A 25,622-nucleotide genomic window follows, 5' to 3' on the forward strand; every position below is an offset into this window, starting at 1 on the left:
GTTCTAGTTCAGTTCTAGTTCAGTTCTAGTTCAGTTTTAGTTCAGTTCTAGTTCAGTTCTAGTTCAGTTCTAGTTCAGTTCTAGTTCAGTTCTAGTTCAGTTCTAGCTTGGTTCTAGTTCAATTCTTGTTCAGTTCTAGTTCAATTCCAATTAAGTTCTAGCTCAGTTCTAGTTCTCTATTTTCAATAATTCCACAAGTAAATAAAGGTTTTGGTTCTTAACATATAGCAGGCGCAGTTTTTGGGAATAAATGTAAAAATGTGTTTTATTGTCCTCAAAATATTTAAGACTTTAAATAAACCACAATAAAAAACATATTGGCTTAAAAAAAAAATTATTCTTTTTAATTTAGACTGAAATTTAAAAAATATATATTCTAAAATTTCAAACAAACTCAAAAAAATTGTCTTTCAAATAAACCAACGAAATAAAAAAAGATCTTTTTTTTAAAAACAACTAACGATTTAAAATTTAATAAAAAGAAAAACAAAAATAAATTAGTTTTTTGCTAAAAATCTGTAATTTCCAAACAAATAACAAAATTAATATAATTTTTCAAAATATATTTAGTACCTTAAATAATTTTAAAATTTATTAAACAAAACCAAAAGGAAAATAAAACTTTTTAAAAATTAAGCTATTAAAAAAGACATTTAAAATATAATATTAAATTTAATTTAATGAAATTAAATTTATTTAAAAAAAAACATAAACATATTTTGAAAACAAAACCCCCAGAGATATAAAACAAAAACAAACCAAAAAAATATATATATATAAATTATCTAAAAACAAAGAGTTAATAATGTTCTATTAACTTATAAAAATAAAATATAACAAAAAGAATAAAACCAAACAATTTATTGATTCTTGAAAATGATGATATTGTAAAATTAATTGATTTAAAAGAATAAAACAAAAACTTAAAATCTAATAAATAAATATGGAATCACAGTAAATACATATTATTAAACAAGAAAAATTAAAAAAAAACAAAATATTAAATTTAACTTTAAAAACAAACAAAAAAAAAAACATATTAAAACGATTTATTGTTTTATTGAAAAAGAATAAAAAAATATACTTAAATTATAAGAAAAATAAGTGGAAATAAATTAAAAATAAAAAAAGAAAAATTATTTTATTTAACAAGGATTTAAGAAGAGGAAGGGTAAGTTGTTGCAAATTATAACATTGCTCAATTTTTTTCAGGACTATAGTCTAGTTTAAGTAAGTTGTTGTTGTTGTAGCAGCGACACCTGAAATTACACGTATATATATTTAAACATTATTCCCTACTCTTCTTCTTCGCTCTGGTTATCCGACTCCGTTAGATCTAAACCCAGTAGACGAGCCGCATCCAACGGCTGAGTCCAAAGGGATTCAGGTTCCAACTGAGTTGGATTTGCCTTGCAGTTAAAAGCCACACCGACTTTACACGTAGTTTAAGTAAGTAATATAGTCTGGTTTATAATCGGACATATAGACTGGACTATAGTTTAAACCAAATTTTCTATATTTTGGCCAAAAGTTCAGTTCTAGCTTAGTTCTAGTTCAGTTCTAGTTCAGTTCTTGTTCAGTTCTAGTTCATTTCTAGTTCAGTTCTAGTTCAGTTCTAGTTCAGTTCTAGTTCAGTTCTAGTTCAGTTCTAGTTCAGTTCTAGTTCAGTTCTTGTTCAGTTCTAGTTCAGTTCTAGTTCTAGTTCAGTTCTAGTTCAGTTCTAGTTCAGTTCTAGTTCAGTTCTAGTTCAGTTCTAGTTCAGTTCTAGTTCAGTTCTAGTTCAGTTCTAGTTCAGTTCTAGTTCAATTCTAGTTCAGTTCTAGTTCAGTTCTAGTTCAGTTCTAGTTCAGTTCTAGTTCAGTTCTAGTTCAGTTCTAGTTCAGTTCTAGTTCAGTTCTAGTTCAGTTCTAGTTCAGTTCTAGTTCAGTTCTAGTTCAGTTCTAGTTCAGTTCTAGTTCAGTTCTAGTTCAGTTCTAGTTCAGTTCTAGTTCAGTTCTAGTTCAGTTCTAGTTCAGTTCTAGTTCAGTTCTAGTTCAGTTCAAGTTCAGATCTAGTTCAGTTCTAGTTCAGTTCTAGTTCAGTTCTAATTCAGTTCTAGTTTAGTTCTAGTTCATTTCTAGTTCAGTTAAAGTTCAATTCTAGTTCAGTTCTAGTGCAGTCCTAGTTCTGTTCTAGCTTAGTTCTAGTTCAATTCTAGTCCACTTCTAGTTCTTGCTCGGTTCTAGTTCAGTCCTGATTGAGTTCTAGATCAGTTCTAGTTCAGCTTTAGCTTAGTTTTTAGTTTAGTATAATCTAGTCTATATTCTAGTCTGTAGACCAGTCTATAATTTAGTCTGTAGTCTAGTCCATGACCTTTCTATAGTTTAGTCTATAGCTTAGTCTGTAGCCTAGTCTATAGTCTGGTCTAAAGCCAGGTCTATTATAGTCTAGTCTATAGTTTACACTAGTTAATAGTATATAGATTGTATATTGTAGTAATAGCATTAAAGACTATAGTCTTTTATGATACATAGTCAAGTCTTAAAAATATTCAATAATCTGTAGTGAAGTTAATTATATATAATATGGTCTATTCAATAGCCTAGTTTAGTGTACATTTTAGTCGTTGGTCCAGTCTATTGTTTAGTCTATAGTTTGAAATCTTTTCTGTCATCTTTTTAAATAAAACATTGCTACAAATTTATGTTTATACATTTTATTTATTTCTTTATTAAAAATTCGCTTTTATTTAGGGGGGTGATGGTGTTACACATAATTATACTTGTATTTGCCATTTTTTTTACAATATTCATAATTTATATTTTTTATATTTTATTTAAATGTTGTTTTTTTTTTTTGTATTTTTAATATATTTGTTTATATGAGTTTATGTATATTTAATTAATGTAGATTTTTTTAAACCTTTATGTAATATTTTTTTTAATGTATTTTTACACTTTGAGCGCTGTTTTTTATAAATTTCATTTTTTGTAACTTTTCTTATGGATTTTCTTTTATTATATATATTTATATTTGTGTGAATTTTATATCTAATTTTATTTTTGGCATAATCTATAAATATCTGTTTGTATACTATGTTTCTTTTGAGATTTCCAATTAAATTTTTAAAGAAGAAGATTAAGTTAAAGAAGTTAAATGAAATATATATCAGTCAAGGCTTTAGTTCAGACAATATGCTAGTCTATTAACTAGACTATGCTATAGTCTAGGTTATGGAGTAATAAAAAACTTAGACTACAGATTAGACTATTGACTAAACAATTGTGCAGACTATGAACACGACTATTGTATTGGCTAGACTATTTCCCAGACTATAAACTAGTTAATAGTTTATTGTACGGACTAGTCTACAGTTTAGTCTATAGTCAATACTTTAATTAGGCTAAAGTCTAAGGAGTGAGATCGAAAAATTCTTAACATACATATATGTTTATAAAAAAGAAACCACTAAACTTACAGCTTTATTTTTTTTATTTGATTCAAATTATTAATACAATTTAAAAAAAAAAAATATTTTTAGTTTTAATCACTAGTGATGAAATTTTGAACCCTTTTCGGAAACCCTTCCATTAACGTTTTTTATAGTGCTTTCTGTCACTTTGCTCGAACATGTAGTCCATCTCCGTTTAAAATCTACCACACTTTTGGACACCTTTTTTGTACTCTACAATTCTCTTTTAACAAGACCACAATATCTCTCCACTGGCCTTAGCTCCGGGCAGTTTGGAGGATTTACCTCTCTTGGTACAAATACCACATTATTGTTCTTGTACCACTCAAGGGCTTGTTTACCATAGTGACAGGATGCCAAGTCAGGCCAAAAATAAGTGGACACATTATGAAGTCTTATGAATGGAAGCAGCCTTTTTTGTAAAGATTCCTTGATGTTTACCATAGTGACAGGATGCCAAGTCAGGCCAAAAATAAGTGGACACATTATGAAGTCTTATGAATGGAAGCAGCCTTTTTTGTAAAGATTCCTTGATGTAAATTTCGGTATTTATAGAGCCCGTTGTAACAAATGATTGGCTTCTTTTGCCGCAACTGCATATTGCTTGCCATACCAAGAACTTTCTGGGAAATTTTGTCTGCTTTTGGGTCCTAAACTTTTCTTCAACATTCCCTCGAGCATCAGCAACATAAAACTTTTGACCTGGAAGTTGCGAAAAATCTGCCAGAACATACGTTTCGTCATCCATTATGCAGCAAGAATATTTTTTTATAAAACTTGACTTCAATTTCCGTGCTCTGTTTTTGGCCTCTAAATTTTTAGCAGCGTTCCTGTCAGGAACTTTTTGAGCCTTGTATGTTTTTAAACCTGCATTAGCTTTAACTTTTCGTACCAAATAGTCCGTGCACTGAGCTAACCGAGCTGCTTTCCTACCGGATGTGTTGGGAGCTCTTTTGAAAATGCGTTCTATTTTTTTGGCTTGAGAAACAACATGTGGACCATTCCTTCTACCTGAACCAGGTTTTCTATCAACTGACAAGTTCTCCCGGTACTGTTTAATAACATTTGAAACAGTTTGACGGCTGACCTTTGTATGCTTGGCCAACTTTTTATAAGACCAAGTTGGGTTTAGTTGAAAATATTTAATAATTTCAGTACGCACTTTTTTCTGGTCACTCATTTTAATCAGATTAACAAAAAAATTAATATAATTGACATTACACATAATAACTGACATGTTTTTCAAAGGTAACTTGATCAAAAAAAAAAAATCAAATAATACTTTGGTTGAAAAATGTAATGAAAAACGTGTGTTTAAGAATTTTTCGATCTCACTCCTTATGCTGTACAAAATACTTAAGTCCATACTATAGACTAAAGCAATGTCCACACTATTATCTATACCATAGACTATTTTGTAGGTAATATTCCACCCTATAGACCCTACTTTATACATATGTTTTGTTCAAAAGATTTTTTCCTTAAGTCTGGACTATACTCGAGTCGATATTGGAACAATAAGCTATTGCCTAAACTGCAGTTTAACTGTAGCAGAAGAAATTGTGCAGATTATTCGAAACACTTTGTCGAACTTCAAAATTTTGATTTAAATATTCTTTGCCTTTAACTGACCTCTAAAATACAATGAATACAACAGCTATCAGAAGCATTTATGTAAAGGCAACCTCAAAATATATATTTTGTTGATCAACAATAGCGGCTCTGTCAATTTTAAGGCCAAAGACTTCACAAGTTCGTATGTCTACTATAAAAAAGTGATCGAGATTCTTTACTAATTCCAAAAAAAACAAATCGATTCATATGGGTATAAAATAAAAAACAACTTTCATTTAAATTATGAAATAAATCCAATTTATTCAAAATAATAAAGACAATTTTTATTTGCATTTCGAACATAAAATGGTGAATATATTAAAAAAAATCAATAATAATAAACAAATTATAACAGAATTAAGGCCAATTAGAGAGAAGAAAAAAGTATCAATGAAAAAAATAGTAAATAATTAAATACTTATACAAAAAACGAAAAAAAAAACTACTTATAAACAAAAGTCTTCCAGGGTCTGCTATATATAATATTAATAATAAAGTTAAGAAAATAAAAAAAAATAAACAAATAAAAAAATTAAATAATAAAACTTGAGAAATTGTAAATTAACTTTGTATAATTAATATACAAAAAGAATTAAACTAAATAAGTATGTATACAGGAACAAAGAAATAAAAAATAAAAGAAATTTCTTAAAGTTTAAAAAAAGAGCCGTGAGTTTGTTTTTGTTGTTTAATATAAAGAATTTAACTTAATAAGTTTCATTTGTCATAAAACTTTTAAACAGGTCTTAGTTTTTATATGTTTTTTGTTGTATTAATATAATCTATATTTTAAGCTGTGGGTTTCTGTTTTATATATTTATTACATAGAATTTAAAATATTTTTATTTAATATTTTGTTTTGTTCTCTTTTTTTTGTTGTGTTGTGTCTAGTTTATGATTTATTAATATTTTTAATATTCTTTGCAATTATTTGGTTTTTATTTTGCTTTCTTCATTTTTATTTTAATAATAAATGTTTTTTTTTTAATTGTTTATATATAATAAATTGGTTGGTGTGTTGTTTGTTAAATATTTTATCATATGGGGTGTGTCAAGATATTTATTTGTAAAAAAAGTACTAATAAATTAATTTCATTATAATTATTTTTATACTTAAGCACTCATTGTTTTCCATTGTTCAATTGTTGGTTAATTTATTTTTTTATATATTTTGTTTTAATTAATTTTGTGCAACAAAATGTTGTTTTCTAAAGTTGTTAAAAAATACCTTTTTTACTTTAAGTTTGTTTTCTTAAATGTAGGCATAAATATGTTTTGTATGTAGGTTTATTCCAAAGAGCCTTTGTAAAGAAACATTGTAATGGAATTTCTTCAAACAAATTTATCTGAAATGGAAAAATAAATAAATGTGAGATATTTTTCATAAAGTTAGTAAGCAAACAAGAAAAGAAAAAGATAAGACTTCATTCTGGACTATAGACTAGAATTTGGTCAGGACTATAGACTAGACTATAGTCAGGACTATAAACTGCACTACACTCAGGACTATAGTCAACACTACAGTCCAGGAGTATAGTCGGACTAGTTCGATTCTAGTTCAGTTCTAGTGCAGTTCTAGTTCAGTTCTAGTTCATATCTAGTTCAGTTCTAGTTCAGTTCTAGTTCAGTTCTAGTTCAGTTCTAGTTCAGTTCTTGTTCAGTTCTAGTTCAGTTCTAGTTCAGTTCTAGTTCAGTTCTAGTTCAGTTCTAGTTCAGTTCTAGTTCAGTTCTAGTTCAGTTCTAGTTCAGTTCTAGTTCAGTTCTAGTTCAGTTCTAGTTCAGTTCTAGTTCAGTTCTAGTTCAGTTCTAGTTCAGTTCTAGTTCAGTTCTAGTTCAGTTCTAGTTCAGTTCTAGTTCAGTTCTAGTTCAGTTCTAGTTCAGTTCTAGTTCAGTTTTAGTTCAGTTCTAGTTCAGTTCAGTTCTAGTTCTAGTTCTAGTTCAGTTCTAGTTCTTGTTCAGTTCTAGTTCTTGTTCAGTTCTAGCTCAGTTCTAGTTCAGTACTAGTTCTGTTCTAGCTTAGTTATTGTTCAGTTCTAGTTTAGTTTATAGTCTAGCAATATCTATATTCTAGCCTAGTCTAGTCTATACTGAATAAACTTGTCTATAGTCTAGTCTATAGTTTAGACTATAGCCTGGTCTATAGTCTAGTCTATAGCCTGGTCTATAGTCTAGTCTATAGCCTGGTCTATAGTCTAGTCTATAGCCTGGTCTATAGTCTAGTCTATAGCCTGGTCTATAGTCTAGTCTATAGCCTGGTCAATTATAGTCTATTCTATAGTTTAGACTAGCTTATAGTATTTAGATTGTATACTGTAGTATATAGTCTAGACTATAGTATAGTCTACAGTTTAGTAGTAGTACCATTATAGTCTATAGTCTTGTATGATATATAGTCTAGTCTTAAAAATATTCAGTAATCTATATATAATCATAGACTACACTATTGTCAGGACTATGGACAGACTATTAACAAGACTATAGCCAGGACTATAGACAAGACAACACTATAGTCAGGGCTGACAGGTCAAGACTGTAGTCAGGTCTATAGACTATAGTCAGGACTAAAGACAAGATTATATTCAGGACTATAGACTATCGTCTTGTCTAGTCTTTAGTCTTGTCAGGACTATAGTCATGAAATTAGGCTTGACTATAGTCGGGACTATAGAATAGACAACAGGCAGAATTATAGACTAGACTATAGTCAGGACCATAGACTGAACTTTTGTCAGGATCATAGATATTAAGAGAACTTTAAACATGACTATAGTCAGGACTATACATACGATTACATAGTAGACTATAGTTAGGACCATACACTACACTATATTGAAGGCAAGAGAAAAAACCAGCCTGAAGTCATCAAGACTACAGAAGTGATTCGCCAGAACTTTTGTTTTTTTAGTGAGATATTGATAATTAAATTATTACTCACTTTAACCAACATAATCATCATCATTGTCATCTTCTTTCTTACACATGTATTCTATGTCACGAAACTGAGGTAGCAAAAAACTCTTGCAATCGCTGAACAGTGCCACGATCCAATTTACACAAATCAAAATCAAATGTTTTTGTTGTAATTTCATAGCAGCCGGTGGCCGCTATTAGTTCAACCACATGCTGAAGATCTTCATTATCCTGTAGAGTCATAATTTTATGATGCAACTCTTGTAATTCACTCAAATAGTCGAGAGGCAGTTGATGAGGTGGTGCCAAACCTGAGGAATTTGTCGTCGATGACGGTGTCGAATTACTATTGCAGGTGGCGGCATTAGCAGTAGCACTAGTAGCATTACCCACAGCCTCGGTGGCACTTAAGGCGGGTGAATGAGCTGCCGAAGGTGCTGACGAGGGTGGTGGCAGTGGTGCTGCAGCCGCTGTACTCGAGGGTGAAGCACTCGGTTGTAAGAATGTGGTAGAAGCCTCTGCTGATATACTGGCTCTTGAGCCACTGTTGCGTAATGATGGAGATCGGGATTTTTCTCTTATGGGTTTTGTTTGTTCTTTAGTTTTTAATTGCTTGAGTGGAGGTTCAATAAACGTATTTACAGCCTGTGAGTTGCGACGTCTTTTCTTTTCCTTTTCTTCTTCTTTGGGAGGTTTGTCCAAGGGCTTTTCTTTGGCAGCCGGCTTAACGATTTTCGGGGGTTCTTTTGAGACTGGTGAATGTAAGGGAGCCGCCGGCGTTGCTACTGTAGGAGGAGCTGCAAAGGTTTTTGTCCGCTGCTCCTGTGCTGGGGCTGGCTTCTGTTGTTTGGGTAGCGGTAAGTCGGGAAAACTTGAATTAGAGCTGTCCGAATGTGTGATAATGGGCGAAGATTGTAATGCTGTCTTTGTTGTTGCAGATTCATTAGGCGACGGTGTTACCCCCTCCATAGTGGCAGCCGGTAAACTGTCGGTATCGCTTAAATCTAAATTCAAATTTTTGTCTGTTGCTGTTTTAAGGCTGGCTTCCGTTGTCATAGCAGCTGCCGGGGGATTTGTTGTTGCATTTGTCATTGTCGCCGAGACACTTGAAGAAGAGGAGGAGGTTGATAGAGAAGCAGCAGAACCGGTGTGAACAGTACTATTGTTAGCTGCTAGTTTAGCCTGTTTTGCTTTAGATTCACTGGCATCCTGATCATTTGATTTGTGTTTGTGTTTTTCTTCCTTGGATTTATCTTTGGATTTCTTCTCTTTATTTTTTGAAGATTTTGTAGAAGAGGTCGAGGAGGAAGAAGAGTTTATGGCGGTGCTATTGTAGGGTGCTGTATTATTGATTGATAAGGAGGAATTTGTTACAGTTGTAGAGTTAGTATTCGAGGACTCTTCTGTTATATTAACTGCTGGAGCTGCTGCTGGGGGTAAAGCTTTTGTAGCATTGGAGCTTTGTTGGTTGGTATTGTAAGTTTCTGAGGATTTTTCCTCACTGTGTTTTTCTTTAGCCTCTTTTTCCTTTTTGGCCTCTTTTTCTTTTTCTTTTTCCTTTTCTTTATCCTTATCTTTGTCTTTATCTCTCTCTTTGTCTTTATCCTTGTCACGTTCCTTATCCCTTTCACGATCCTTATCTTTGTCCTTGTTCTTTTCCTTCTTTTTGTGTTTGTGCGAACGTTTATCTTTTTCGGGGACATTTGTATTGGAATTTAATGAAGAGGATTTTTTCTCCGATGCGGTGTGTTGAGCTGTATGAGAGGTTGGTGGAGCAAGAGAATTGTTTGCATTATTGCTTAGAGCAACTGGTTTGTTATCGCCTGTTTTAAACAAGTCTTGTTTGGCTAACTTTTCTGGTTTCTTGTTTGCATCATTTGCCTGATTTGGAGCGTTTGTGCTTATGGGATTTATAGGAGTTTTGGAGTTTTTGTTGTCTAAATTATTTGTGTTAGAGGAATTATTGTTAGAGGGATTAATTGTGTTGTTGGCTTTATTGCTTTCTTCCTTGACAGCCGCTCTTTGTTGACTTTCAGCTAGTTTTTGTTTCTCCCTTTCTTCATGGCGTTTTTCTTTATCACGCTCCTTGTCTTTGTCTCTTTTCTCTTTTTTAGATTTTTTACCACTGGAGGATGAAGATGATTCTCTCTGTTTTGTTTCTTTCGATTTCCCCTCTCCGGTGGAATCTTTAGATGATTTTGAAGAGGTTTTAATTTCTTCTAGTTTGCCACTATTACTTGAAGATGGCCGCGGCACAGAATTTGTGTTATTCGCATTTGTTGCAACTGTTGACGTGTTGCTGGGTATTGATTTATGCGGGCTGTGTTCTCTTGCAGTTTTAGGACTTGAGGGTCTTTTGCTATTGCTGTTAGCATTGACTGCCGAAGACTTGTCACGGTCCCTATCACGATCCTTATCGCGATTTTTATCTTTCTTAGACTTTTCCTCAGTTTTATCTCGTTTCTCATGTTTACTGTTGTCCGATTTTTTCGATTCACTTCTACCCTCTTTGTGGGGACTATTGACAGATTGCTTGTGATGTTTTTCCTTCTTTTCCGAACGTTCTTTAGACTTTTCCGAGGATTTCTCTTTATCTTTAGAAGATTTTTCTTTTGTAACAGGTAAAGTTGATCCTGAAGAAGATTGATGTGCCCCCGATACATGACCCGGAGATATTTTACTATCAGGCGAATGTTTGCTAGGTGCTGTACCTGCTACTGTTGTAGTTTTAGTAATCGGTGGTCCAAAGAGATTAGCAAACGAATTTGATCGCGTATCATCTGGTCTTGACTTGTGTTTTTTACCCTCTGACATTTGTGTCTTATGACCATCTCCCGGAGAATGATTTAACGAAGTGGACGGTGGTAAGGCAGGCACATTGTTATTAAGCGAGGGTGCTGGTCCCCCCACCACACCCGATACTGGCACACCACCACCCTTTAGAAGTTTTTGACGATATTCCTCTGAGGGATTGTCGAATATAAACGTTTTAACATCATGACGATGTTGGGGAGGCCCCGTTTGTTGTAAATCTAGATCATAATTAAATTGCACCTTCTTGGGTTCGTCCCGATTGCGAAAATGTATATCTATAAAGACAATAAAGCCAGCATAACCCGACTCCTGTATGACATAGGGAGGTTTGCTGCAGACTAAAAAGATTTCAAAATCAAAAATAAATATTAATTTCATTGAGTTAAAATATTAGTTTACTAATAAAGCTTTACCTCTTTTAGGTTTTTGAAATGATTCATGTAAATTAAAGATAATTTTTTCCACAAATGCACTTATATCGGCCTGCTGAACACCCTTAACATATAACTCCCAGTCGTGGGTAAAACCTTCAACTGTTTTCTTGCTGCGTAACTTTGAAGTATGGCCAATTTGAAATTGTACCTTAACCGCCATAATGCACCACTAAAAAAGTCACCACTAAAATGAAGAATAGAATAAATAATATTAGATAAACTATAAACACAAATAAATAATAAATTGTATTCATTAAATGAATACCAAATAAATAAATAGGGGTCATTAGAAAAAAAAATAATTTAGACAAAAAACAAGAAACTATGTTAATCAAACAAGGTAGATTTGTCGATACCCTACAGCAATATATGATAATTTTTAACCCAAAGATCATGGAATACTTTTCTAAGGATTTGACAATTTTTGAATCATTTTAATAGCGCGAAAATGTTTGAATTATAAAATTCGTTGTGTCATCTAAAAATCCATCTATAAAGTTCTAGAAAATATATTTTAGTCTAACAATAGTACAATCATTTTCAGATGGACATAACTTTATTGCCGGAGTAATGGAATTCCTTTGTCGTGGCAAAGACGATCCTGTACTATCTTTGCCTCCAAATTTGACCGGTAGTTTGTTTACAAAGTTTTATACCCACTTAAAGCTATGTATATACATACATATGCATGCATTTGAGCCTAGATGAATAGACGGTATACATTAAAGTGGGTGACGAACACTTGCGTTACAAATACTATAAGTTACAAATAACAACGCATAATGCCCTTTCCATTACAGAAGTGTAGGGCAAAAAAAAAAGAAAAAACACGCTTCTATACAACTCCCCCACATCTAAGAGAAGAAGCGGAAATCAATTTTCTCTGTAAAAACCAGTTGGCCAAAAAAACAAAACACACACTCCAGATGACACTTGTTTTAAATATTACCGAAATTTTTTAAATCAATTACATTTTACAATCAAAAAAGTATTGAAACATTTACAAATTTGTATGCACAATATAACACTTTTCAGTTTTTCGTTGACCTCTCACCCCTAAAAATTCTTTAGGAGAAAATATGTTTCCATTAGAAATTGTACACGCTTTTTTTATCACTTGTTTCTTATTATATGTAGTTTTTTTCTCAACTTCTTTTCCCCCATTTTTTTCATTCTTGTTAATTAATTTGTTCCGATTTTTCACAACATTTTTGTTTACCTTTTTTCCTTGTATGTAATTGTTTTTACACTTTAACTAATTTTATTTTAGTTATTTGCAGAATTTTCCACATTTGTTTTTCTAATATTTAATAATATTTATTTAATTTTTTGTCTCTTTTCTTAAATAACAATATGTTTTTCCATCAGTTTTTGTGTGTTTTCCGTGGATAATTCTGTGATTTTTTCTATGTCAGGGATGGCAAAACTGGTGCGCTCATACTTTTTTTTGATACCATTTGACGTTGAAGAGTTCCGTGCTACTTTCGAGTCTTATTTGATACCATAAAAATAACTTTAAAACACTGCATAATATTATAAAAATTTAAAATTTTAATATTGTTTGGCAGATATTTACATTATTCACAAAAATGCATCAGCTAAAAGTTAATTTAGAAAATTCCAACCCTGTTCTATGTGCTTCAGAAACCTGCGCCGACAAATAGTAACAACGGCGGCAACAGACACTACTTTCCACTTTGGCGTACGAAAAAGAGGAGAAAGAGAAATTAAGAATAAAAGTTAAATCAAATTGTTTTTTAATTGTTGTTTAAATAATTGTTTTTATATTATTAAATTTACGGCATTACAGAAAAATAATTATTTTTACTATGTATATTACCTTATTTACCTTTCGAAGTTTTACGCAAGGTCCAAACACATACAATACTTTAAGTCGAACTGCAACTGACAGCTCGTGTTTAATGTATGCATTTAAATTAGAGCGTTCACAATCAATGCGTCAAACGTGTTCACAGCACTAGTTTTACTTAAATTTTTGTCATATTAAAATTAATTAATTCTTTAAAATTTTCCTTTCAGCAACCTAATGTTCCAGTTAAAAAAAGACGCGCCATTTTTAATTCAAACCATTAAAAAACATATCTACCATTTGAATATAATTGCAAAATTGAACAAAAATTCAATATTTTAGGAAAAAAGCTAACGGAAGATCCGAAAATATATACTCTTTTGTCATCCTGACGGATTGTACTTGCTCAGGCTGTAAAATTTTATTGACAATTTTCATAGACATTAAAAAAATATATGTGTTTGAGTGTTAAAAACAACTTTCACTTTAGTGTTTCCGTGCAAAGTTGCCATCACTGTTTTTTGTTTGCAATAGGGCAATAATAAGACCTGCTACTAACCACTAGGTGGCGCCATACATAAAAGGAACGGTACTTAGTTTAAAATATGTTGTTTTCTCCAGATTATTTGGAGGCAATAAAGTGACGAAGGTTTTCTTTCTTTAAAAAATAATGAACTAATTATTCTCATTTGAAAAGTATTTAAATATTTCTTAAAACAAAATTCATAATAATATTGACATAATTCATATTTAACGAGTTATCACAGATTAAACTTATTTTCTTTAAAAAAAACCCAGTATTTACTGAGTTATAAGGGTTTTTAGGTTTTATCATCATTTTCATACATAATATTGACTTTTCGGCAAAAAATATCGATTTGTGATAACAAATAAAAGTGATCACAGATTAAGCTTATTTTCTTAAAAAACCCAGTATTTACTGAGTTATAAGGGTTTTTAGGTTTTATCATCATTTTCATACAAAATATTGACTTTTCGGTCTAAAATATCGATTTTTGACAACAAGTAAAAGTGATCACAGATTAAGCTTATTTTGTCAAAAAACCCAGTATTTACTGAGTTATAAGGGATTTTAGGTTTGATCATCATTTTCATACAAAATATTGACTTTTCGGCCTAAAATATCGATTTTTGATAACAAATAAAAGTGATCACAGATTAAGCTTATTTTCCCCAAAAAAAAGTATTTACTGAGTTATAAGGGTTTTTAGGTTTGGTCATCATTTTCATACAAAATATTGACTTTTAGGCCTAAAATATCGATTTTTGATACAAAATAAAAGTGATCACAGATTAAGCTTATTTTGTCAAAAAACCCAGTATTTACTGAGTTATAAGGGATTTTAGGTTTGATCATCATTTTCATACAAAATATTGACTTTTAGGCCTAAAATATCGATTTTTGATACAAAATAAAAGTGATCAAATATTAAGCTTATTTTGTCAAAAAACCCAGTATTTACTGAGTTATAAGGGATTTTAGGTTTGAGCATCATTTTCATACAAAATATTGACTTTTCGGTCTAAAATATCGATTTTTGATATGAAATAAAAGTGATCACAGATTAAGCTTATTTTCTTAAAAAACCCAGTATTTACTGAGTTATAAGGGTTTTTAGGTTTGATCATCATTTTCAAAAAAAATATTGACTTTTCGGCCTAAAATATAGATTTTTAACAACAAATAAAAGTGATCACAGATTAAGCTTATTTTGTGAAAAAAAAACCCAGTATTTTCTGAGTTATAAGGGTTTTTAGGTTTGATCATTATTTTCATACAAAATATCGATTTTTGACATTAAATAAAAGTGATCACAGATTAAGCTTATTTTCTTAAAAAAACCCAGTATTTACTGAGTTATAAGGAATTTTAGGTTTGATCATCATTTTCATACAAAATATTGACTTTTCGGCCTAAAATATCGATTTTTGATAGAAAGTAAAAGTGATCACAGATTAAGCTTATTTTCTTAAAAAACCCAGTATTCACTGAGTTATAAGGGTTTTTATGTTTGATCATCATTTTCATACAAAATATTGAATTTTCGGCCTAAATTATCGATTTTTGACAACGAATAAAAGTGGTCACAGATTAAGCTTATTTTGTCAAAAAACCCAGTATTCACTGAGTTATAAGGGGTTTTAGGTTTGATCATCATTTTCAATTAAAATATTGATTTTTCGGCCTAAAATATCGATTTTTGATATAAAGTAAAAGTGATCACAGATTAAGCTTATTTTATCAAAAAACCATTTATTTACTGAGTTATAAGGGTTTTTAGGTTTGATCATCATTTTCATACAAAATATTGACTTTTCGGTCTAAAATATCGATTTTTGACAACAAATAAAAGTGATCACAGATTAAGCTTATTTTCTTAAAAAACCCAGTATTTACTGAGTTATAAGGGTTTTTAGGTTTGATCATCAGTTTCATACCAAATATTGACTTTTCGGCCAAAAATATCGACTTTTGATATAAAGTAAAAGTGATCACAGATAAAGCTTATTTTCTTAAAAAACCCAGTATTTACTGAGTTATAAGGGTTTTTAGGTTTGATCATAATTTTCATACAAAATATTGACTTTTAGGCTAAAAATATCGATTTTTGATAGAAAGTAGAAGTGATCACAGATTAAGCTTATTTTCTTCAAAAACCAAGTATTTACTGATTTATAAGGGTTTTTAGGTTTGATCATTATTTTCATACAAAATATTGACTTTTCGGCTAAAAATATCGATTTTTGATAGAAAGTAGAAGTGATCACAGATTAAGCTTATTTTCTTAAAAAACCAAGTATTTACTGAGTTATAAGGGTTTTTAGGTTTGATCATTATTTTCATACAAAATATTGACTTTTCGGCTAAAAATATCGATTTTTGATATAAAGTAAAAGTGATTACAGATTAAGCTTATTTTGTCAAAAAACCCTTTATTTACTGAGTTATAAGGGTTTTTAGGTTTGATCATCATTTTCATACAAAATATTGACTTTTCGGTCTAAAATATCGATTTTTGACAACAAATAAAAGTGATCACAGATTAAGCTTATTTTCTTAAAAAACCCAGTATTTACTGAGGGGTTTTTAGGTTTGATCATCATTTTCATACAAAATATTGACTTTTCGGCCTAAAATATTGATTTTTGATATAAAATAAAAGTGATCACAGATTAAGCTTATTTTCTTAAAAAACCCAGTATTTACTGAGTTATAAGGGTTTTTAGGTTTGATCATTATTTTCATACAAAATATCGATTTTTGACAACAAATAAAAGTGATCACAGATTAAGCTTATTATCTTAAAAACCCCAGTATTTACTGAGTTATAAGGGTTTTTAGGTTTGATCATCATTTTCATATAAAATTTTGGTTTTTCTGTTTAAAATATCGGTGTTTGACATAAAAGCGATCACAGATTATGCTTATTTTTTCAGAAAACCCCAGATATTACTGAGTTATAAGGGTTTTTAGGTTTGATTATCATTTTCATTCAAAATATTGATCTTTTTCTGTTTTTTTTTAGTTTTTTTAGTTTTTTTCACTTACCTTTAAGATGTAATGTATATTTGGATCTTTTTCAATGAAACTACATTTGTATTTTTTTCTTTTTCATTCATTTTATTGCATGCACAAAAAATTATAATTATTATTTCCTTTTTATATTAATTTGTTTTAATATTTTGCTCTTAACTATTTGTCTTTCTAAATATTAATCCCTTTTTTTCACTTAGTGTGTGTAGTTTTATGTTTTATATTTTGTTTTTGTTATTTTTTTTTTTATTTAAATTAGTTGTTTTATGTTAAAATGTAGTTTTAATTTATAATTTTCAAATTTAACTTAACAATTTGCTGTTTTATGAGTAACAATATATAATATATAATATATGTTTTGTTTTTGTAATTGTAAATTTATTTAATTTTATTTTAAGGAAAACATACAAAGATTTTTTAGTTTTTTTTTTTTTGCGGTTTCCTAATTTTTAAAAATAAAGGTGGGAGGGGTTGGGGTTTAGGGAAGTATAAACATAAATTGGAAAATTTTTAATATAAATGTTTTTGTTCAAAATTTCTTAAGAATTGAAAATATTTATGGAGTTTGGTGTTTAAAATTTTTGTTTTTTTTTTTTTTTTTGGAAAACTATATAACTGTGATTACCCTTAATGTTTTATATATTTACTCAGTTATAAATTATTACATTGTTGTACTTAAATTTAACATGCAGAACAAAGTTTTTGTTTTCTTTTTTTTTATAAATTTTAAATATTTTAAATATTTATTTGTTATTAGTTTATATTTAAAATTAATTTTGTTTATTTTTTTTGGAAGTTTGTTTTTTTTTTAATTTTAGATTTTAAATAATTAATTTGTACATTAATATTGTTATAAATTTGTTTTAAATTTTTAAACATAATTTTAATTTAATTTTTTTTTTTTATAAAATAAAATAAAATTTAAATTATATATAAATTTTTGGTTTTAGTTTTTTTTTCCTTCAAAATTATGGCAAAATCGTTTTGTCCTCTTGGCGGCGGGGAAATATTTTTATTTTTTTGATTTTTCACTCAATTTTTTTTTTTGTAACAAATATTCTTTTTTCTATAAAAAAGTAGCTTTTTCTGTTTGTTATGAAAAAAAGAAAAAATAAATTAAATAATATGTAAATAAAATTAGTTTATTTTAGTAAAAAGAGTTTTTCTTTTAAAAATTTGTTTAATTTTTATTTTGGTATTCAGCAAATAAAATCAGTCATAGTTTATATATAGTTTGTTTAACTTTTATTTTTTTTTGTAAATTTTAGTTGAGCTTTTTTTTCTATTAATATTATTAATTTTTGTATTTTATTATTTACAGTTTTTAAATTAAATTATTTTTTACACAAACTAAAAAAAATCTTTGGTGAAATTAACTAAAATCAGTTCTGTGTTAAGTTTTTTTCAATTAAAATTTCTTAAAGTTTTTAATTTTGTTAAAATTATTAAAAGACTTAATAATAAATATGTGTTAGAAAATGGCTAAAAATAAGTAAAGCACAGTAATTAAAAGGGAAAAAGTTCATAAAAAAGTTTAGTTCCTAAACTTGAAAACAATGAAATTTTTAATGAATTTTTATTAAAAAAAGTTTTTTGATCTAATTTCTCTGCTCAAAATATAGATTTTAATATCAAGTTGAATTGAACTCAGTTTAAACTTATTTTCTTCTTATTACTGAGTTATAAAGTGATCGTAGATTAAGCTTATTTTCTCTAAAACCCAAGTATTGATTACATTTTTTGCCGAATTTGTTGATTTTTTATAATAAGTCGAAGTGATCACAGATTAAGCTTATTTTCTCAAAAAACCTAGTATTTACTGAGTTATAAGGGTTTTTAGGTTTGATCATCATTTTCATACAAAATATTGATTCTTCTTCTACCTAAAATAAAGATTTTTCTTTATAAAATTAAATTGATCTTGGATTAAGCTTATTTTCTCAAAAAAAAAACAGTATTTACTGAGTTATAAGGGTTTTTAGGTTTGATCATCATTTTCGTACAAAATATTGACTTTTCGAAATGATCACAGATTAAGCTTATTTTCTCAAAAAATCCAGTATTTACTGAATTATAAGGGTTTTTAAATTTGATCATCATTTTCATACAAAGTATTGATTTTTGTGCCTTAAACATCGATTTTCTTTAAAAAAATCAAAGTGATCTTGGATAAAGCTTATTTTCTCAAAAAAACCCAGTATTTACTGAGTTATAAAGGTTTTTAGGTTTGATCATCATTTTCATACAAAATATTGATTTTTCTGCCTAAAATATTGATTTTTTTTTATAAAATCAATGTGATCTTGATCTAGTGGACCACACTCTATATCCAAAGCTTCGATGTACTAAAAACGAAATGTGAATAAACACCCTAGTCTATCTTTTTTGTTAGTGGATTACATTGTAAAATAATCGTTTTCTAACAAATTTCGAAAGAGCAAGGATCAGCCGGAACAATTTTCAACAATGTTTTAAGATTATTACAAATGATGATCACTTAAATAATGAAAACGCTATGCTGTAGATCAGTTAAGTAAGTACTTGAAGTGAGACATCGATCGACTTTAATCAAGATACGTTTTAGAAATTTCCACAGAATTAATCATTTGATCATTACACTATAAACTAGAGCAATGGCTGCAAAAAACGAAATAAAGTTCTTAACAAATATCGAGAGGTTCATGACCGTAGATGTCCATTGATTTTGGACGTAAGTTTGTTCATAGATTTTCCGGCATTAAATACCGTAAAATTTATCTGGAAGTTGTCAGAATGATCATGATTAATTGTACAAATACAATGATCTTTAAATTCGTTTGATCTTTTGATATTCAGCTGTTGTTGATTATTAAGAAGTTTCCACTTAAATAATGTCTTAAAATTACCTTTATTTACCACGAATTCATAAATCTTTTGATCTTTTACTATTTTGCTAGCATTGATCACTATGAAGAATTCATAAATCTTTTGATCTTTTGCTATTCCGCTAGTATTGATCACTATGAAGTTTCTGCTTGGAAATTACCTTTATTTAAAAGAAATGCATAGATCATGACAATAATATCAACTTTCTCTTGATACTAGTTGTCGATCAGTATTCCGCTTCCAGAAATGAAGTTGTTGTAGTCATGAAGTTGTTGAGAGTGAAAACATAGCAGTCGAAACTTCCCTCTTTTCAACTTTTTAAATTCAATATTTGTATCAAATAGATCATTTGTGAAATATAGTCAGAAATATTCCAAAAGAGTCTAGGTTGTGGAATTTAAAAGATCGTTTTGGCTTAAGTTTATTTGAAAAATTTTCAGTTAAAAAAGTCACGAGTAGTAGGACTTGTTATACCCTACACCACTTCAGTGGGGAGGGTATATTGGGTTTGTGCTGATATTTGTAAAGCACAATAATATTAGTCCTGTACCACACTTAAAGCATACCAATCGGTTTAGAATCATTTTCTGAGTCTATTTAGCTATGTCCGTCCGTCCGTCCGTGTGTCTGTCTGTCCGTCCATGTAAACCTTGTAATCCAACTACAGGTCGCAATTTTGAAGATAAAATGATCTTCTATTGTGACAGGGACGATGCGCATTGAAAGTGGTTAAAATCGGTCCATTATTTTACCTAGCCCCCATACAAGTATATCTGAGGCAAGGTACAATTCTACTAAGTATAATAATTACTGTGCATTTCTGTTATTAATGGGTTTAAATGCTTTATAAATAATTAAATGCTTATTAAATGCTTAATATGTGAAATATTGAGGAATTGATAAAAATATATTTTTTTCTTAAAAATTTTACTTCTACAGCATAAATTTGAGCTTTTAAATTGAGCATTTTTCTTTTACAACTTACTAGACCATTATATGTACCTTGAAGCTTACGCTCTAAATTTCCACTACCTGATTTTGTAACTCTTGCAAATTCTCACTATTAACTAAACCACTACTAGCATCAGTTAATCGTTTTTGTAAAACTTTTGCTTCACTCTTAGGATCGTCATCTAAACGACGATAATACTTACGTGTTTCTACGGTAGTATAATTATCGGGCAATAATTCATCTGATGAACGAGACTTTTTGGAAAATAATAAAACCTGTCTTAAAGCCTCACTAGTCTTTAAGGGTTTCTTGGCACTTTGAGTTTCCAAAGGTACAGGCGGAGCTTTACCTTTGGAGGGTTTGTGAACCTTTAAATGTCTAACAAATGATTGTGAAACTGTTGAACCTCTTAGAAAATCTTGATCTAAATGTTCATTACTCTCTCGACCCTCTAACTCACGATTGAGATGTAAATGAGCGGGAAATTTGTGTAAAAATTGTGAACTACTAGGAAATAAAGGTTCAGTTTTGAGTAAACTATCCGAGGGAGTTTTATTTAGTTTGACATTATTATTATGTACTTTTTTGGGTGGGGTCTTGAGGCGTTCAAATAGATTGTGTATGGTAGAGGATCTGTGTTTATTTTCTAAAAATGGCATAATTTTACGTTTCGTATGACTGGAGGAAGATGTTTGATAGGCGGCTGCGGCGGGAGGTGGTGGTGCCGCTGATTTTTTATTTAACATAAGGGGAGGTAACTTTTTGGGTGTTAAACCGGGTTTACCATATTGTTTAAGAAAATTACAGGTATTACCAAAACCAGGCATTAAAGTTGTGGTGGATTTTTTAGTTTCCTGTAGTTCTTCGTCGTCCTCTTCTAAACCACTATAAGCCTCAAAAATCTCATCAAAAGCTTGAGCTACAATTTCATCACAAAAACTAGACGTTTCTACATCTGATGTAGTCGTGTTTATAACTTGAGGTAATTCTTGGGGATTTATTTTTCTTTTTGTTAAAGTGCCAAATAAATTCTTACGATAATCTTCATCTATATTACGATAATACACTTCAGAATTGGAGGAAGCTTGACGAGCTCCCTGTAGATGACGCGGAGTGCTTTGTATATTAGTAACATCTTTATGCAGCGGATGATTTTGCAATATCTGCTGTATGATTTTCTGTCTAGTTTCATGAGTTTTCTTTTTTAATTGTTGAAATTTGCTGTTGTTACTACTGTGAGTGCCAGATGAGGGTATGAAGGTTCGTTTTGTTGTAGTGGTAGTGGCTACTATGGCGGCACTGGCAGTTGGTGTTGTGCCGTCGGATTGAGTCTCAGCTGCAGCCTGCAGGGCCATTAGTTCGGCTATATACTTACTGTGTTCTCTTTCTTGCTGTTCACGTTGTCGTTCGGCTAAACGTCTTTGCAGGGCCATATTTTCGAAAGTATGCACCATGCTACCCACATGACTATTGACATCGGGTATACCCAATTCGCCACTAAACAAATCACGTTGATGTCTTTGCTGTGCTGTTAATAATTCACCGCCACTGGCTCGTTTATTTAAAATAGGCATCACAGTTTCCGGTTTACGATACAAAGTACCAGCCGAGGCACTTTGTCGTAACAGTAATGCAGCAGTTTTGGGTCTTCTACGTTGTGGATATTGTTCGACAAATTCGGCTGCTTCTTGTTGCCACAATAAATTTCCCATTTCATCAAAAGAACGATTAACAATGGAAGTTTTTGTGGTACAGGGTTTAAACATCTGTTTCAGATGTTTGTTTTGGGTTTGTAAAAAAGTGTAGTAGTTGTGTAGTTGTAGTTTCAAAATGTCATATGTGTAGTTTTGTGTTGTTGAAGCATTTTGTTTAGAAATCAACATAAAAATAAATAAAAAAGAAAAAAATCAATATTATTAATTTAAATAAAATTTTAATTTTGTAACTCTTTTTTAAGAAGATCTTAGTGAGCTTTTGATTTTGATATAACTTAAAAGCTATTTTTACTTAACATTAACTTAAAAGCTTAAGCTAAGTTTATATACCTTCAGCTATTCAAAGATTTTTCTTTATCAAAGTAAATTTTTTTTCAATTTTTGAAAGTTTCAAGAAATTTAAAAAGCTTTTAAAGCTTTAAGAACGATTTTTAAAGCTTTACCAGCTTTATACAAAAAGCTTTAAATAATAGTTTTTCTTTAAATCTTCAAAGCTTTATAAGAAAATATTTAAATAACAATTTAAAACAACTGCACTGCTTTAATTTCAGTTCACGGTAAACAGCTTTCTTTTAACTTTTCCAAATTTTATCTTTAGTTATTGTTCTTATACATACAAACATCTAAACTAATTAATCTAAAGAAATTTACACTAATATTATTATATTAAATTTTATATCTGTTTATACTATATATGTAAATTTACGTAACTTTTCTTATACATTTATTAATTATCCTAAAAGTTTTTGTTTTTTTTTGTTCATTTCATTCTTTATACAATGTTCTGGTTGTTTCTTAAAACTGAGAAAACATAAAACAAAATAACGTTACATATGTATATATCTATACATATACATAAAAACAGAACTTGTTTTATCCTTTTTTAATCCTTTCGAAAAAAACAGCAGTACTACCTCTTCACTATTCTACACTTTACAATAATGTAATGGTATAAGTATATGTAAATATGTATATATTTTCGTTAATAAAATGTTTCAAACTATAGACAGTTTTACTCATTAATATTGAGAACAAAACAGTTATGCCATCCTTTTACGTGAAATTCACTTGGTATTGATGTCTTTCATCAACTCTTAATAAAGTAGGATTTTTAATATATATTCGAATATAAATTATCTGCCTTATGCTGAAGAATTCTTCAATACAATTTTCTAAGGTAAATACTTGCAAAATGAAAAGTGTTCTAAAAAAACAAAAAAAAATTTTCTATCGAATTTTTTTCTATAGAAAAACAAATTTTTCTATACAAAATTAATCTAATATAAAGATTTTTTTCTAGAAAAAAGTTCTCAAAAAACTTTTTCTATAGAAAAGATGTAAGTCTCACAGCAATTTTTTCTATAGAAAGTTTATCTGTTTCGAAGCAATTATTTCTACAGAAAAGTTGTCGGTTTCATATGTGGCTCTCAGAGCAAACAGAGCAAATTTTACAATAGGAAAGTTGCACACCACAGATCAACTTTTTCTACAGAAAAGTTGTAGGCAAAAGAGCAACTTTTCTATAGAAAAGTAGTCTATAACAGATAAAATTTTTCTATACAAAAGTTGTCTGTTATTTATAGAAATCTTGTCTTTCATAGAGAAATTTCTTCTATGGGAAGGTTATCTGTCACAGAACGACTTATTCTATAGAAAAGTTGTCTATAATAAAGCAACATTTTCTATAGAAAAGTTGTGTATAATTAAGCAACATTTTCTATAGAAAAGTTGTCTGTAATAGAGCAATATTTTCTATAGAAAAGTTATCTTTAATAGAGCAATATTTTTCTATAGAAAAGTTGTCTTTCATAATGCAACTTTTTCTATAGAAAAGTTGTCTGTCAAAGAGCAACTTTTTCTATAGAAAAGTTGTCTGTCAAAGAGCAACTTTTTCAATAGAAAAGTTGTCTGTCAAAGAGCAACTTTTTCTATAGAAAAGTTGTCTGTCAAAGAGCAACTTTTTCTATAGAAAAGTTGTCTGTCAAAGAGCAACTTTTTCTATAGAAAAGTTGTCTGTCAAAAAGCAACTTTTTTTGTAGAAAAGTAGTCTGTCAAAGAGCAACTTTTTCTATAGAAAAGTTGTCCGTCAAAGAGCAACTTTTTCTATAGAAAAGTTGTCCGTCAAAGAGCAACTTTTTCTATAGAAAAGTTGTCTGTCAAAAAGCAACATTTTCTATAGAAAAGTTGTCTGTTAAAGAGCAACATTTTCTATAGAAAAGTTGTCTGTCAAAGAGCAACATTTTCTATAGAAAAGTTGTCTGTCAAAGAGCAACATTTTCTATAGAAAAGTTGTCTGTCAAAGAGCAACATTTTCTATAGAAAAGTTGTCTGTCAAAGAGCAACATTTCCTATAGAAAAGTTGTCTGTAACAGAGCAACATTTTCTATAGAAAAGTTGTCTGTAACAGAGCAACATTTTCTATAGAAAAGTTGTCTGTCAAAGAGCAACATTTTCTATAGAAAAGTTGTCTGTCAAAGAGCAACATTTTCTATAGAAAAGTTGTCTGTCAAAGAGCAACATTTTCTATAGAAAAGTTTTCTGTCAAAGAGCAACTTTTTCTATAGAAAAGTTGTCTGTCAAAGAGCAACTTTTTCTTTAGAAAAATTGTCTGTCAAAGAGCAAGTTTTTTTTAGAAAAGTTGTCTTTCAAAGAGCAACTTTTTCTATAAAAAAGTTGTCTGTCACAGTGAAACTTTGTCTATGAGAAGATTCTCTGACACTTAGCAACTTTGTTACATAGCAACATGTTATAGAAAAGTTGTCGGTTTTCTATAGAAAAGTTGTCCGTCAAAGAGCACCTTTTTCTATAGAAAAGTTGTGTGTCAAAGAGCACCTTTTTCTATAGAAAAGTTGTGTGTCAAAGAGCAACTTTTTTTTATAAAAAATTTGTCTCTCAAAGAGCAAATTTTTCTATAAAAAGTTATCAGTATAGAGCAACATTTTCTATAGAAAAGTTGTCTTTCATAGAGCAACATCTAATATAGAATGTTGTCTGTCACAGAGAAACATTTTCTTCAGAAAAGTTGTCTGTCAGTGAGCAACATTTTTATATAACAATTATGTATAAATCATACGAAAATTCATGCGTAACAGAATAGGGCTGACGTTGTATATGTGTTTGTAGAACAAGACTGATTATCCCTGCTGCACTAAGTAGTTACAGTATTGTTAAAGTACACATACAGTAGTCGTAAAAAAAGCTACTATAGTAATAGTTACATAGTGATAGTAGTTGGAGTATTTTTTTATTTTGTATCAATAGTGATTGTATTGAAAATAATATCAATACTTTTGTCTTTATTTTCATTAATGTATATGTATAGAATGCATACAAATGTATGTGTATGTGTCAGTATTAAAAGTTAATTAACATTAACAGTTAATTACGTGACGAACTTTTAATTAAATTAAACGTACTTTAAAATTCAATTAGGCTTGTTGCGTGTCGCCTTCACACATGTTATACATATACAAACATACATATGAATGTATGTATGTATAA

At 29.6% G+C, this 25,622-nt stretch overlaps 2 protein-coding genes across 2 annotated transcripts in view; both read right to left on the bottom strand.

Annotated features, from left to right (window-relative positions):
- Positions 1 to 6,059: 6,059 nt before the first annotated feature.
- Positions 6,060 to 12,722, bottom strand: LOC111688987 (general transcriptional corepressor trfA). Its single transcript, XM_023451490.2, has 4 exons — positions 12,443 to 12,722; positions 11,203 to 11,407; positions 8,001 to 11,127; positions 6,060 to 6,411 (listed from the first exon to the last, which is right to left on the bottom strand). Exons 2-3 carry the CDS (start codon positions 11,381 to 11,383, stop codon positions 8,057 to 8,059), a joined length of 3,252 nt encoding a protein of 1,083 aa, XP_023307258.2. The 5' UTR covers positions 11,384 to 11,407; positions 12,443 to 12,722; the 3' UTR covers positions 6,060 to 6,411; positions 8,001 to 8,056.
- A 4,776-nt stretch (positions 12,723 to 17,498) lies between these two features.
- Positions 17,499 to 25,622, bottom strand: part of LOC111688989 — a 62,840-nt gene continuing 54,716 nt past the window's right edge. Inside the window, exon 3 of the mRNA XM_046948564.1 lies at positions 17,499 to 22,172. Coding sequence (XP_046804520.1) covers positions 20,472 to 22,172 — 1,701 coding nt within the window. The 3' untranslated portion in view covers positions 17,499 to 20,471. The remainder of the gene's footprint in view (positions 22,173 to 25,622) is intronic.

Source organism: Lucilia cuprina, chromosome 4, assembly GCF_022045245.1.
Source record: "Lucilia cuprina isolate Lc7/37 chromosome 4, ASM2204524v1, whole genome shotgun sequence".
Taxonomy (NCBI): domain Eukaryota; kingdom Metazoa; phylum Arthropoda; class Insecta; order Diptera; family Calliphoridae; genus Lucilia; species Lucilia cuprina.